Below are 16,881 nucleotides of genomic sequence, written 5' to 3'. Positions count from 1 at the left end.
ACGAGGAGAAGACCCGAGGTGGTTCTCACCGATTTGGTTCAAAGTTGGATGATTGTTAGACCTAGATGTAACATGAAACCCGTTAAAGGGAAAAGTTACGCTGGGCTTCCGTTTTGCCATGGCAACCAAAAATGTTTTTGACAACATAAAATGAGAAAAAGTCTATGAAAAATAACATGCGAAAATTACAAATTCTAAAAACTCCAATAATTAAAAACAAAATATTTAAAAAAAAATTGGAAATTTTACATTTTTGGATTACTTTGGACAAATAGGGGGGAATAAAAACCATTTAGGGTGATCTCGAGCTAATTTGAATAAATAGGTCGAAATTTTAAATATAATACAAAATATTTGTAAAACCTATGCCGTGATAACTGCCATATATTTTCGCCGATAAATCTTAAAATTTCTTAATTACATTATCTGAACGATGTAAACAGATTTTTAGATTTCGATAGAAAAACGACGCCATTTTATAAAATGGCGGATACAAATATAAATCATGGTGCAATAAGTTAGGTAATTTATATCCGATTAACTTAAGATTTTACGTTACATTATCTGCCCGAATGAATTTGTACTATAGATTTTTATAGTAATCCGACACCATTTTGGAAAATGGCGGATATCAATAAAACTCATCGTGCTATAAGTTCCGTAAATATTCGTCGATTAATAAGAAATTTTCTACGTTTCATTATCTGCCCGAGTTAATTAGACCTATGGGTTTTTCAATAATAATCTGACGCCATTTTACAAAATGGCAGATATCAATATCTCATAATGCGATAACTGCCGAAATTATTTGTCCAATTACTTGAAATTTTCTACTTTACATTACCTCTTAAAGATAATCCTATTAATTTTAATAAAATTCGAGGCCATTTTGGAAAATGGCGGATGTCATATAAGTTCCGTAATTATTCGACGATAAATCAGAATTTTTCTGTTTCATTAAATGATCGAATAAAAAAGTCCTTTCTATTTTGAAAGAATTCCGAAGCCATTTTGCAAAATGGCGCATGTCTGAGAAGTTCCGTAATTATTCGTCAACTATTCTGAAATTTTCTATTTCTGACCGAGTAAATTAGTCCTATTTCTTTTGAGAGAAATAGTCCGTTTTTCAAAATAACGCACATCAATGTAACCCTTGGTGCGATAAATTCTGTATTGTTATTGTTAAAAAAATTATAGGAAACTTCATATAAAATGGGTAAATTTTAATACATTTCGGCAAAATCCAATAATATTGGGTAAGTTCTTATATCATTGGATTAATAGAAAATAATTATGGTTAAATATATCATTTAGGCATAATTTGGGTAAATTGAAATATTATTAAATTAGTTCAATTGGCATTGTAGAATTATTGGTAATTCGGGAAATTATTGGTAAAGCAGAAAATGGTTGTAATTCCGGAAATTTTGGGTAATTTGGAAAATTATTAATAATTTGGGAAATAATTTGTAATTTGGAAAATTATTAGTTATTTGGGAAATAATTGGTAATTTGGGAAATATTTTGTTATTCTGGAAATTATTGGTAATTCTTGAAACTAATAGTAATTCTTGAAACTAATGGTAATTCTGGAAATTATTGGTAACTCGGGAAATTATTGGTAACTCGGGAAATTATTGGTAACTCGGGAAATTATTGGTAACTCGGGAAATTATTGGTAACTCGGGAAATTATTGGTAACTCGGGAAATTATTGGTAACTCGGGAAATTATTATCGCATTATGAGATATTGGTATCTGCCATTTTGTAAAATGGCGTCATATTTCTATCACAGTGTAAGGGGCTTATTTATTCGATCAGATAATGTAATGTAGAAAATTTCACGTAAATCAACATATAATTTCGGCAGTTATCGCATCATAAGGAATATTTATATCCACCATATTTCAAAATGGCTTCGGATTATTATTGGAAAACCCATAGGTCTAATTAACTCGGGCAGATAATGAAACGTAGAAAATTTCTGATTAATCGACGAATATTTACGGAACTTATCGCACGATGAGTTTTATTGATATCCGCCATTTTCCAAAATGGTGTCGGATTTCTATAAAAATCTATAGTACGAATTCATTCGGGCAGATAATGTAACGTAGAAAATCTTATTTTAATTGAATACAAATTACCTAACTTATTGCACCATGATTTATATTTGTATCCGCCATTTTATAAAATGGCGTCGTTTTTTATCGAAATCTAAAAATCTGTATACATCGTTCAAATAATGTAATGTAGCAATTTTAAGATTTATCGGCGAAAATATATGGCAGTTATCATGGCATAAGTTTTACAAATATTTTGTATTATACCTAAAATTTCGACCTATTTATTCAAATTAGCTCGAGCTCACCCTAAATGGTTTTTATTCCCCCCTATTTGTCCAAAGTAATCCAAAAATGTAAAATTTACAATTTTAGAATTTGTAATTTTCGCATGTTATTTTTCATAGACTTTTTCTCATTTTATGTTGTCAAAAACATTTTTGGTTGCCATGGCAAAACGGAAGCCCAGCGTAACTTTTCCCTTTAACGGGTTTCATGTTACATCTAGGTCTAACAATCCTCCAACTTTGAACCAAATCGGTGAGAACCACCTCGGGTCTTCTCCTCGTAAGTCTAGTTTATTAAAGCGGACGAGGGAATGGATAACGGCGGCAAACGCTATTTGCGTAGGATTATAACCAACCGCGAGTAGGCTCTGTTTGTATTCCGCCACGTGTAAGCAAAACCCCTGAAGTGCCGCGGAATGATGTATCACAAATAAAGTGAAGTTGAATACTTCCCCCGAAGGGGTTTATTATAAACTTCTGGTTTTATTTTTTTATGCAAAAAAATTCCAAAACCGAAAACAGTGCCGGCCAATATTCTAGCCAATAGGTGCTAGAATAAACGATTTGGGTACATTTGTTCGAAATTCATTCGTCCGAACGGTGGTACAAATGTCCGAATGATCATTTGTCCGAATGCCGGAAAACAGGATCGTATGTCCGAAAACGTATTTCATTTGCCAGAAAAATTTATCACAACTTTTGTTGGTGATTTAGTCGTTCAATTTATGTTAACTTTACTGGCGAATTTCATTGGTTCGAATAATTGTTTGTCCGTTTTTTCGAACATTAGGAATTGGTTGGGTTTTTTTTTAAATATTGTTAATATAAGAAAATAGTAACATTATCGTGAACCTAACCTAACCTAAAATATCCACAACATTCAACGCAATTCCAACTTACTATATCGACCAAAGGAAAAATGAACATAATATACAATATATAGATATAGCAGCAATTAAGAAAAAAAAACTTGAACAAACAACGATATTTACAATGTAGTTTTTTATTTTTTAATCTTGCACCAAAAAAATCCGGACCAAAAAAAAACAGCCTTAAGAAATACTTATTTAGCGACCGAATTCGGACAAGTGATGCTACCGATTTGGACGAATGAAACAAACAAGTTGTCCAATTCGAACAATTGAAACATTTGTTATTTCGGCGGTTCGGACGAATGAATGTCATAAATAAGGCCTAGTTCTCAATTTTCGTTACTTTCTCATTGATGGCCTTGAAACTCAACAAATTATAAAAAGACCCTCGGCTATTCGACCAGTCTCAAACTATTTGAAAATACCAAATTCTTTTTCCTTCCCTTTTCGAATATTCGACTATTTGATCGAAAAAAAAACAATATTCACAAACATTTCCAAGCGCTATTTGGTTTGGTATTCGATCAAATTATTTAATCTCACCAAATATTTGTTTAAGTAATCCCTTTTCTAGGAGTTTAAGACGTTAAGCGTACACACTAAATACCAACAGACGTGATAAAGAAAGAATTAAATTTTTGTTAAAGCTGCAAAGGGACCGATATCAACAGAAAATCTGGTAGCCCTGTTAAAAATATTATAAAACGTTGGCGGCGTGCCGAGAAAGCATCGGCGGCCAAAAACGATCGGCGTCGGGATCTATGTCGTAACCCAGTCTTCCTGCAATTTGGCGTAATAAGTATTTCACTTTTAATGCGTTTTAAAAACATAAATATCATGGGTTTATTATGTTTTAATTTAAAATTGTGTATAATCAAAGCGTTAAGGAGTTTGAAACGTTTAATGCATATGAATTTTCATAAAAGAACTATTACGTCGCGCCTGAATTTCTGAAGTTATATTTTTTGTAAGTTTAAAATAAACTTAATTTTTCCTATATTTATTTTTAACCTTTCGAAACTAAATAATTATACATTTTTAATTTACAACTTATGTTCAGACGATGAACTACTTAATTATTCAATTAGCTTATGTTAATAGTTTCTCTAAATGTAAATATTCGCGAAGGGAGAAAAAACCCTTTTCAAATCAGTTTGTTTATTTTTTGTGTATAATCTTTAACGTTTTACTATGTTTTTTAAACTGATTACCATTGATTCATTTTCGGCGATACGCTTTTTACGTTGAAATCGAATGTTTTTTAGTCTACACAGAGTTAACTTCGTGTATGAAAAATAAATTATTAATCAGAGTTCATCTGTTTTCGGATACTTGCCACCTGAATTAATGGCATTGAAAGTTGCTAGCTGACTTAGGCCTTTGGTGGTGCCACGGGTTTTAGCCTAGCTGATTATTAATAAAACGTCCGCACCCCAGCCAACTACACCTGAATATAATATTCTAATTCATGTCAACGGGAGGAAGAAAACAATTTAGTAAAACATAACTGTAGGTTTTTACTTTTCAAATTAAACCTACCTGAGTATTTAATATTTTTAACTTCCTCTAACTTAAGGTAGCTGTCGTGACACAAGATATGTCTTTAGAATGATCGATAATTACAATTTCAATATAATATTCATTGTTAGTGTCCTATTTGAGAAACAAACTAAGTTTTAATTGTATTAGGAGTAAATAGTCTTTCTTCTATAGCTTTATAGACGACATTAATCCCTCGTACAGGTAATGTCATAACGCGAGGGTATCGTTGGCAAAAGACGACCTCGATTGCAACTATTTTTTTAGGTATAAGGAAGCTACAAAATGTGAAGCTTCAGCTGTTTAAACAGGGACAATAATGAATAATTGGTATACAAAAATAGACTTGGTACTTCTGATTATAAACATTTAATATTCTAAATATTCTGAATGGCTAAGTAGAAATAGAGCAAAATGTTTATTCCAGCAAATCACAAAAATCCTTTTTTAACTAAAAGTTATGATAATTATACTTAATATTATTAGCGGAATTATCTTCAAATTAATTGATATCGGAGTAAAACACTTTTTCGAAATCAAATATAAATTTAAATATTATCACAGCAGAGTCCCTCCTATAAAGTCGGAAGGTTGTTTGGTGTAATATAAATCGACAGTTAATATCAACTTACAGGATCCAAAAAGATCGAATGCATTTCTCAGACACTGATACCTTTTTATTATTTGAACATTTTAGAAACCCTTTACATTATTTCCAATCCTAAATTAGAAAAAATACCCTTATGATAATTTTGTATGAAAAGGGAAATTATAAAAAGTTACATCGATGTACAGAAACAATTTCTTTGAAGTTGATAATTTCCAAAAGATAAATTTAAATATTATCAAAGAAGATTTCTTTCGAAAAATGTATGGGCTCATTACTGTCAAATGAATCTGTAGTTTTCTTAGAAACGACATATTATACTAGATTATAGTATCAGAGTAGATATTGCGTCGATGGCATTTCTTGCAAGCATAAAAGCTGGTCTATGAATGGCACATGAGACAAACTCTCAAATATTTTATGGCGTAACGCGTCGGAGCTCAAACTAGAAACAACAATGAGGAAGCTCAACTCTTGCTTCGTAAGTACAATGCGCTTTATATCATATTTTTTTTTTGGAATTTGAAACATATGTAAAGTACTTCAGATAATTAAATCGGGAATGGGCAATTTTAACTTTGCTTTCTTGATTTAGGGAATATATGGGAAACGGGATATATGTTTGGAAATGTATGTTTTAGTAAACATTTAGCTCGGGAATGTTCAGAAAATTAAATAATTGACTATCTAAGTGTTTAATTTTAAAGAGTTCGGTGGCCACGAATGATAGGCAGTATTTATACCGGCCACCTGAATTAATGGCTTTAAAAGTAGCTTGATGACTTAGGCCTAAGGTGGTGCCTTGGGTATTTGCCTAGCTGATTATTATTATTATTTTTATTATTATTGAAATGGAATTAAAATTTATTGGAAGACGTGGTTTAATAGTTTTCATTAATTGGTAATAGCGATTTAGTTTACAAAAGTTATATTTTTCAATGCTTCTTCGACAATTTTTAGGTATTTATATCTTTGTCGTTGCTGGTGGCTGAGAATGTGGTGAGGAGCCATGTCGTGTTGAAATTGGTGGCGGATGACTCGGAGTCCACATTAGCACATTCAAAATCGGTATCGCTTGATGGTTCATATAATGCGGTTACATTTGACGGACACTGTTTGCAATACGACGAATCGACTCGCAAAGTGCAAGGAGGCAATTGCACCGCAGGGGACCTAAGGCAACAGTTTTCATTTAAGCCTTTCAATCAACTTCAAAGAGCCAAAGACGTTTCGCTGTCTACTAGCCAAACCGGCGACAACCAATTATATTGGTTTTCCAACGCTCGGAACCAAATGCTTTTAGATAGCGCTGGCGATAAAGCTACCATGAACTATCCATTTAATGTCAGATCACACATGTTTTATGTTGACAACTACCCGGAAGGATTCGTCATACGATCAGCCGTTTCAAACAACGTTCTAACGATTCATGGAACCGACTCTGGAGAACTTGTACAGGCCACGTTTGTGCCTTTTACTAAAGCTTCAACTCAGTTCTTCACTAAAGATCTTCTACTGAGGGAAGATTTTCAATTAATCCCGACCCTCTATCAAAAATTATGCCTAGTAATGAATGAAGGTGCTACCCGTTTTGCTATAGTTGGAACAGCTCCCACAGACAATCATCGTTGCATTCCGTTTCGACAAAAACCTGTGCCATTAAATTAAAGTCTTAGCTTTTATTAACCAATTTCCATATTTAGTAGCGATTGGGATTGTAATCTACGATGATTAAAGATTAAAATTTAAATGTTATTAAATTATCCAAAATGTACGATTTACTTTATAAATAAAAAGTAAATACTATTTATTTAATTGCATTTTTCATTTTAATTAATTTATTAATTTTATATAATAGGTCGTTTGAAAGAAAAATTTAAACTCTAGAACGACATTAATTAAAGATAATTTGAATAGCTTCGGTGAAATAATTATCGCCTATGTTTCGAGACGTCGGACTTGACAAATGTTTATTATTATTATTAACATAATATGTAATATAATCACTCATAAGTACGCTTTAAAAGCATTAACTTTAATGAGACCTTGTTCGCGGGATATACCGTTAATGACGTCACTTACAACGCCGTGACGAAAAACGCGTCATCAACTTTACTGATTGGAAACGGATGTTAGTGAAGAATTCTTCGGGCGCTACTAACTTGAACAATCTATTGTTTAGCTCGTGCCTCGAGCTCAAGTCATTTCGTTCCCATGGTAACCTTTCCATAGCGCAAGGATTATAAGCATTTTTGAATTTTTGGGTCCCCTTATTATATGTTCTTTGTAAAACAAGAACTCATTGCAATATTTTATGTGGCAACGTTATACATAGACATTCTTATGAGTGATTATGTAATGTTAACGCGAATAAGCGGCGAATAATAATAATAATTATTAGTTTTCTTTTCTGTCTTTTGTAAACCTGGTATCGAGAAAGACGTTTTTCTGGTTGAATGAAATTGTCAGTTAGGACATCGTAAGAGCCGATTACCGTTGATCCTCAGTAACTGACGACTCTCATCTTTTCAATTACCGCGCGCTTATCTCTAATCTCAATTCTGTAGTTGAAACCTTTAACTAAAATTTTTTTGAATTGATTTAACTATTACCAGCAGAAATCCATACCTCTACTTGGAATGCTTATCCTGGTGTATCGCGTATGGTAAGATCAGTCAGACGGCTTTGGCCCCGCCTACGAGAGAAAAAATCCCCTATTAATAAATCAAAAAAATTCAAATAAAATTAAAAAATAAAATTAAAATAAATGTTCAAATTCAAATTCAAATATTTTTTATTCACTTTTGGTGTCATATTCGGATATTCGAGGACCAAGTCTTCGTGCAACTTATAGCCCTCATTTATAAAAAAATATATACAAGAGAGAAACTCCAGTTAAAGGGGAATAAAATAAAAAAAAAACAAAGTTAAGATTAATACAATTAAAAACAAAGAAAAAAATTAAAAAGAAAGAAAAAAATTATAAAGAAGTCTAAAGATTATGAAATAATTAAAATAAAATTTTTTAACAGAAAAAGTTGCAATTAAATGTCATTACTAATATAAGCAAAGACAATTTCAATTATGATCGAAAATCAGCATTTTTTATATATTTTTTTAAATGCCGTATAAGTATGAAGGTTTTTTAGGCTATCAAACATAATATTATAGCATTTTACCCTGAAGTAAAACAATGAGTTTATCTTTTTAGAACTTATCGGACGTTGTTTGATATTTTAACGGTTTTTTATTCCGACGATTATTGACCAGATAAGAAATGTTGTTTTTTAAATAAATATAAATCATTAATTGAATTAATAAGTGTTCGTTTGAATTTGTTAACAGTTTCACGTAATAAACTCTCATTTTAAATTACATCTCGTCTCTGTCTTATTAATGGTCTTAAGTGGTTCTGAACCAGTATGCATTTACTATCAACCTTTTAAATCGGTCCGTCGAGTTTTTGTCTAACCAACCATCAGCAAGTTGGTCCTCAACAGACGTTCTAACGACAACTGAACTTAAAAAAACTGAATGATCCGTGGAACATATACAACTATAATTGAACCACTAGAAATTACGCAAAGAAATGTAATATATTTCAATAAAAACAGTTACAATTTTTACAATGAAACAATTATATATACATCTAAGCTAAAAACGGCACATTTGCCTGATTTTATGCTGGGAGAACGATTATTGAGTGCAATAATCTTTCTACCAGCATAAACACAATATTTTTTACTTAAGCGATAATAGTTTAGTTTTAATTCATCCATTGCTAGAATCATCCTCACTAATTAATAGGAGTAAGAGATTTCTTCGAAATCGAAAAGATAAATTTAAATATTATCACAGCAGAGTTCTTTTAAAATAAAAAAAACTGTTTTGAAGTATCGACTATTAATATGAGATTACATGTCTAGCTTAGATACTGTGTATCGAGTACATTTCTAATAAGTGAACTAAACATTTTAGAGGTCCTATACATGGTTTCCACCCCAACCCTAATAACTTAAAAGTGATATAATTAAAATATATGATAAGCACTAAAAAAGAAACATCGACATTCTAAGAAATTGGTAATTCCCAAAACACTGCTTAGAATTCACCAAGATTAAATTTTAATATAATTAAAGCAGATTTATTTTTGTAAATCTGAAGAGTTGTTTACTTTAAATTTAAAATTAATTTGCTAGGAAACCAATGATATTATTTTACTTTATCAAAGTAAATACCGCGTGCATTACTTTAAAGTATAAAAACTTGTGAAGGAATTCCAATATGAAAAGTTTTTTCTAGTTAATCATTAGCTATTTCCCGAAAACTTTATCTTGATATTTTTGTAGCCAGTCAGGATAAGATTAAAAAGGTGTTATAATAAATTAATAAAAGAAATAGTAAATTAGGCCGCAGAATTTTAGCTTAAAATTTTTTAATAGTCTTAAAGTCACAACAGTTACGTTAACAAGTATGCTCTACAACTTTCTTCCTGAAAATTTTCGTATATCGCCTACCGGTAAAAACATACATTTTTGAAAAACATGCAAATCTTTTTAATTTTTTTGAATTTTAGAAAATTGATTGTACCTGACTTTATACGTATAGCCTAATAATTTCCAAACTCTACCTTTAATACTTTTTTCTAAAAACATTCTTTCTGGACAAAAAAGGTCCTTATTTGTAAGAATTTCTTGGGATTAAATTTTAACTCAAAAACAAAATTCAAGTATAAAATTTTCAGATATTTTTTTATTTAAATATACAATTTTCTTTTAGAGAGTGCAATAACAATTGAGATTAATCTTTTTAAAAGAAATTGAAGAATTATGATTTGAAAGAAAATTTTAACTCAAAAACTAAATTATACAAATAATTAAGATAATTTTCTATAAGCGAATCAATTGAGTTTTATTTATCAAAAATTAAATCAAGATTCATGAATTTTGTAAATTCTAATGCTTTTGGATAAAAAAAGCTAAATCTTTTAGATAAAGACGTTTTCTCCATATAAATTTACAAAAACTATTTGCTTCGATTATCGGTGCACCACCTCGCCAGAATATATTTTAACTAAAAGTGACAATAATCATATTTAATATGAACTATCCATTCGCATAACCTCCACGTTCACTTGATACTACTTCAATAAAACCCTTCTTCGAAATAAAACCGATAAATTTAAATGTTATCACTTGAGCTTTCCTCTTAAAAGTCGGAATATTGTTCGGTATAAATTAAAACTAGCGTTTCTACGAAAAAGACGGTTAATATTAGATTACATGACCAATTGACCTACCGTATCGAATGCATTTCTCAGAAGTATTGGTGATACAATTGAATCTTTTTTCATAAATATGATATTTTAGAATAATATTCTTTCTAACCCTAGAGTATGAAACTGATAATTGCCAAAACCTTTCTTAGAATTCACAAAGATTGATATGAAAATTGTCGAAGCAGATTTCGTTTCTCAAAATCGTAAGGGTTACTGTAAAATAAATCTGTATTTTCCAAGAAACAACAAATCATACTAGATTACAGTATCAGATATACAGAGTAGATACAGAATCGTATAAAAGCTGGTTAACAAACTGCATAATGGTAAAAAGACGTTTGCAGACGAAACCTGCCCAGATAATACCTCGTCAGAGCTCAAACTAGAACCAACTATGAAGAACCTCAACTCGTTTTTGGTAAATATTATGCTTTTTTACGATATTGTTTTGAGAAATTGTAACATTTTGTCGGGTAATTTAGACTTAAAGATTTTTTCTCTAGTGTTTAACTTTTGCAGGTTTTTATGTATCAATAAAAAATGCAATAACCGTATTAAAATCTAAACCTAAAAACTACCTATCAAATCAAAACCTCTTTTAATTTAAGCTAAGCTTCATTTATTTGAAACCTCTATTTTAAGTTAAATTTCAATACTTAAGTATTTGAAACCTCTATTTTAAGTTCAATTTCAATACTTTAGTATTTGAAACCTCTATTTTAAGTTCAATTTCAATTCTTTAGTATTTAAACCTCTAATTTAAGTAAAATTTCAATACTTTAGTATTTCAAACCTTTATTTTAAGTAAAATATCAATACTAGGGTATTTGAAACCTCTATTTCAAGTAAATATCAATGTTAGGCTATTTAAAACCTCTATTTTAAGTTAAATATCAAGGTTAGGGTATTTAAAACCTCTATTTTAAGTTCAACATCAATTCTAGAGTATTTGAAACCTCTATTTATTGTTAGCCTCAATACAGGAGTACTAATTTATAAACCAAAAAGCAGACCCGCACATGGTTAGTCATTTCGCTTTTCTGTTTATTCGAAGTCACAAAATCCACTCCAACGTTTCAGGTAGAACACGCAGTGTGGCGCCACTTAATAGAGACAGTGTATTGTCGGTAGACAATCTCTAGATTATTTGTAGCCATTCTGGAGACCTCAATTCTTAGGCGTGTCAGATTTATATTTCTTTGCCAAATCTTTTCTTTTACCATTAGTGCATAATATTGTTAAATAAGGGTGACACTTTGTATTCTTCACATGCAAACGTTTTACTGAGAGCTATTCACAAGACATTACGAGCTTCGTCACCGTTCTGCGTCCGCTTCCTCCCGCGTCACACGTAGCCTTTAACAGCGCCTCGCTAGGGGGATATTTTCTTCTTGTTATGACGTCATTCCGTTACTAGCTCTCCGTAAAATAATCCCCAAAGTGACACACTTATGAACACTTTTATAGACTTATGTTTTTACTCAATGAAGTTGATTAAATAATTTCAAAGTTTAGTAGTGTTTGAGATTCATGTTAATATAACAAATTAAAATGATAAAAGTAATTTAGGGGTCACAAGTCAAAAGATTCAATGGTCGTGCCTTGATTTATTTCAGATGATTCTGTCTCTATCGTTGCTTGTTGCTGAGAAGGTGGTGAGGAGCCATGTCGTGTTGAAATTGGCGGCGGAAGAGTCCACAGTATGTTTGACAAAATCACCATCACTTGATGGACCATATAACGTGGTTAATTTCGACGGTTCCTGTTTGGAGTACAACGAAATAGGTCGAGAAGTACACGGAGCCGTTTGCACTCCGGGGGACCTAAGGCAACAGTTTTCATTGAAGCGTCTTCCTTTACCTCCACCTCCACCTCCACCTCCAACTCCAACTCCAACTCCAACTCCAACTCCAATTCCAACACCAACAATCATTCCAATCCACGAGAGTTTAAATTATATTTTTAACGTTGGTACCCAAATGTTCTTAGACAATGTCGACGGGAGGCCCGTGATAAATGTTCCCACTGGTGCAGATTCTCAGAAGTTTGTAGTGGATTCTTATGAGAAGGGTTTAGTCATACGGTCATACGTTTCGGACTTTGTTTTATCCGCCAATGGAAGCGCGGAGGAAGAATTTACAACAGCTTCTTTTGAGCCTTTCAACTCTGATTCTTCCCAGTTTTTCGAAAAACACGTAATCCCAAATGGAAATTTCAACTTAATCCCGACTTTCAACGAACAATTATACTTGACAGTGAAGGGAAATGAAGTCGTCGCCTTAGCTCCAGTTGGAACTGCTTCCAAACTAGTTCCTCACTTCAATCAGTTTCAAATTATACCTGTCCCAGTAGTATAGGCCTTGTAATATTTAGTTCATTTATTATTTGTAAGAGTTTCTTTGAAATGAAAAACGAAACTCAAATATACCTCATTAATATAATTTTGAATTTCAATGGCAAATAATCACACGGTTTTTCATTTTGTTAGATTTAAGTTTCTTGAGTCTAATTGAAGATTTGTAAAAATTTACTTTTAATTTTGAGTAACACGCGACATATTTTAGATTCAATTTCTACAAATTGTTTAATTTAAAAGAAATTTAATTTTTAGTAAAGATTACATAACAAAGACAATAATAGGTTTGTAAATTTAATTGGTCGTGCTGAAAATAAATATTTATGGAAATTAATAAAATGGTAATTTTTGTTAAAAATAAAGATTTTTATTCTAAATGATCATATTTAAAAAACCGTTGTTGTTCTAAATAGTCAGATTTATTGATAAATTAGATTAATAATCACATAACAATATTGCATTCGAAATGATAAATTGTATTAATAATCTCATAACAATATTGCCTTCGAATTGATCTATTGTATTAATAATCACATAACAATATTGCATTCGAATTGATAAATTGTATTAATAATCATATAACAATATTACATTCGAATTGATAAATTGTATTAATAATCACATAACAATATTACATTCGAATTGATAAATTGTATTAATAATCACATAACAATATTGCATTCGAAACCTTTAACAGTTCCTGGCAACATATTCATTTTTTCACTTAGTTCGACTTTATATAGGACTTTATTCGAATAAAATATCAGTTATATAACTAGGTAATAATTAAATAATTAAACAAATAATTAAATAATTAAACAAATAATTAAATAATTAAACAAATAATTAAATAATTAAACAAATAATTAAATAATTAAACAAATAATTAAATAATTAAACAAATAATTAAATAATTAAACAAATAATTAAATAATTAAACAAATAATTAAATAATTAAACAAATAATTAAATAATTAAACAAATAATTAAATAATTAAACAAATAATTAAATAATTAAACAAATAATTAAATAATTAAACAAATAATTAAATAATTAAACAAATAATTAAATAATTAAACAAATAATTAAATAATTAAACAAATAATTAAATAATTAAACAAATAATTAAATAATTAAACAAATAATTAAATAATTAAACAAATAATTAAATAATTAAACAAATAATTAAATAATTAAACAAATAATTAAATAATTAAACAAATAATTAAATAATTAAACAAATAATTAAATAATTAAACAAATAATTAAATAATTAAACAAATAATTAAATAATTAAACAAATAATTAAATAATTAAACAAATAATTAAATAATTAAACAAATAATTAAATAATTAAACAAATAATTAAATAATTAAACAAATAATTAAATAATTAAACAAATAATTAAATAATTAAACAAATAATTAAATAATTATTTCTCAAAAGTAGGGTAGCATATGTTTTTGTGAAATAGGAAATGTTTTATGGTAAGCATAACTCGTAAATACTCTTTTTTCAAAATATTTTTCAAATAATATCTGATAAATATTTTTTAATACGTTTTGTGCATTGAATCGTTAATAAATTCGGTTGGTTAGTCACCAGATTAGCCTGCCTAGTTTAAGAAGGCCACTGCAATCCGTACTCCAGCCAAACCAAGTCAACTATGATCGACGTTCCCTCTGTAGAGGTACATGTAACTTATTTCGTTATAGCTGCCTGTCATATTTCAAAAAGGCAAAAACTGGGAGTCGGCGCAAAAATATTCCGTTATTCCTTAAGCTTAGTTTCCATCTAAAAGCAACAAACACAAGGAAAACGCAGCTAGCCTTTAAACACGCTAACGCAGAGTTGTGTAGAAATTTCATCCTGAAGAACCTTTACGCTGCACTTTTTACGGAAAGGGGGAAGACAATTTCCGAATTTCCCCCTTCCGACGGCAGCAGACGCTGAAGCGTCTAACCAATGAAAAATGTACACAAGAAAATGCACGACTTTTGACGGGTTGCCTTCTTCTTGTGTGGGCAGTGCTGTGTTTGTTGCTCCTAGGTTTATCCATTAGCACGCCTAATAATGTATTTTTCTTTACGCGCATAAAAATCTTTGAAATTGAAATTCTCGCCATTAATAATGCTGGTGAAATGGTGAATTACTTGGGATAACGATTTACTTAATTTAATGTTAACCGGAAAATATTAATAAAAATAATTGATATTACGTGCTATTAATAAGTACAAAGTAGATTTTCACCATTTATCATTTATGGCTAAGTTGACCTTTTTTTGTTTAGTGTTATCATGCATGTATTCATTTCAACCATGAATATCGAACTATATCATTAATTCATTACCCTTTCTACCATCTGGGGCTGAGATGGGCGGTGCCTTTCTGCGTTTTATATAATCACTGGAGCCAATCAGGAGACAGACATTTGTCGTTGACTCGACCCACAAAACGCTTCCGGGATTACGCGATTTAACCGGTGAAGAAAATGACTCCTGATGCTTAGAAAAATACCTCTACTACTACAAAATCAATCGATAACCATAAATAAAGGAATTTGTTATTCATATTCTTACCTATTTTCGTTCAATCAAAAAGATGTGTATTAAAATTTTAGAAACTAAATTTAACGCTAAGCCTCGGCACAGAAAGTTAGTCAAGTTTCAAAACGTTGCCCTTCGATACCATTTTTGAGCGGCGGCGCGTGACCGACGTCATGAAAGCTAGACCCCTCCCATCCTAGCGACTGAGATCAGACTACCTAATGCAGTTCGATATTCATGGTTGAAATGAATACATTCATGGTGTTATTCAATTATTTTACCAATGACCCTTTGACCTTTAACATTCTACCCTCGTAGGTAATGCCTTGTTGAACAAGTCTGATTCGTCATTTGCTACATTTGACGTTGTAGATTTTGAGTTACACGTACTTAACAAATGCCACCCATTTTCCAAGATGGTGGACAATCTTACCAGTTGTGGCTCCTTTCTGGAATATTTTAATATTGATCATTTGAAAGCTGCCTATAAGCAACATCCGTTACATAAAATTTTTGATGAGTGGGGATAATATTGAAATGTTATAATTTTTCTTCAAACTTGATGATCAGAACCTAGGTTCGTAAACTCGCTTTATGTAAATATATTTTTATTATAAAAAAAATTTAGTCATGAAGTATCCTGTCATTTTTAGCATACAATTTAATAAAAATTAACTTATATAGCCATGACTTTAAAAAATTATTATTTTAAAAGAAATGATTATTACAAGTGTTTAATATGGGCATTTGCATTTTTTAAAAGGAAAAAGGGAAATAATTGAGACGTGCCCCCTTCAAACCACGACACTGAACTTATTTAAAGGGATAAAATTAAATGAAAAGAAACTAAAAACGGTTTTAAAATTCACAATTTATTTATTTAAAAAATCCTACGTTTCGGGGGAACTGTTCCTCCTTCTTCAGGGATAAAATTAAATTAAATTAAATTAAATTAAATTTTTTTAGTGTCATATTTTTTAAATAAAACGCTAATAATTATATTTCATATTATCGATTGCTATATGCATCTTCGTGTAGCTTGATATTGGAATTAAACATTTCTTCGAAATAACAAAGATAAATTTAATTAGTATCTCAAAGGTATAAAAGTTTGGCAAGGCCTTCTATATCTCTCACGGACCGGATAGTGCTCAAAATTGTGATCTTTTGAAGCCTATTCTACATCTGATTTTGATACCTGCTTTTAAATCTTAATTTCGATATCTGATAAGAAATTAGATCTGATCTGATCCACTAGCTTTTAAATATCCGTTAGTTATAACTGATAGACATTGGAAGCTGTTTTTTTTTGTGAGAAAACAAGTAAGGCG

General features: G+C 30.4%; 2 protein-coding genes across 2 annotated transcripts; both read left to right on the top strand.

Moving 5' to 3' along the window:
- The first annotated feature begins 5,788 nt into the window (after nucleotides 1-5,788).
- Nucleotides 5,789-7,077, top strand: LOC149957705 (uncharacterized). The gene is made up of 2 exons (XM_090164882.1): nucleotides 5,789-5,849; nucleotides 6,329-7,077. Exons 1-2 carry the CDS (start codon nucleotides 5,826-5,828, stop codon nucleotides 7,034-7,036), a joined length of 732 nt encoding a protein of 243 aa, XP_090021008.1. The 5' UTR covers nucleotides 5,789-5,825; the 3' UTR covers nucleotides 7,037-7,077.
- Nucleotides 7,078-10,994: 3,917 nt separating this feature from the next.
- On the top strand, nucleotides 10,995-13,109 carry LOC149957704 (uncharacterized). Its single transcript, XM_090164881.1, has 2 exons — nucleotides 10,995-11,064; nucleotides 12,263-13,109. Exons 1-2 carry the CDS (start codon nucleotides 11,041-11,043, stop codon nucleotides 13,001-13,003), a joined length of 765 nt encoding a protein of 254 aa, XP_090021007.1. The 5' UTR covers nucleotides 10,995-11,040; the 3' UTR covers nucleotides 13,004-13,109.
- Nucleotides 13,110-16,881: the final 3,772 nt, after the last annotated feature.

The sequence above is a fragment of the Leiobunum rupestre genome, chromosome 2 (genome assembly GCF_980474605.1).
Source record: "Leiobunum rupestre chromosome 2, qqLeiRupe1.1.hap1, whole genome shotgun sequence".
Taxonomy (NCBI): Eukaryota; Metazoa; Arthropoda; class Arachnida; order Opiliones; family Sclerosomatidae; genus Leiobunum; species Leiobunum rupestre.
The sequence above is the reverse complement of the archived record's forward strand: the minus strand, read 5'-3'. Positions and strand labels throughout refer to the sequence as shown.

Coding starts and splice junctions, on each gene's coding strand:
- LOC149957705 (XM_090164882.1), top strand. CDS start 5,826: ATGAGGAAGCTCAACTCTTGCTTC. Junction 5,850..6,328: donor GGAAGCTCAACTCTTGCTTC/GTAAGTACAATG, acceptor GACAATTTTTAG/GTATTTATATCTTTGTCGTT.
- LOC149957704 (XM_090164881.1), top strand. CDS start 11,041: ATGAAGAACCTCAACTCGTTTTTG. Junction 11,065..12,262: donor AGAACCTCAACTCGTTTTTG/GTAAATATTATG, acceptor GATTTATTTCAG/ATGATTCTGTCTCTATCGTT.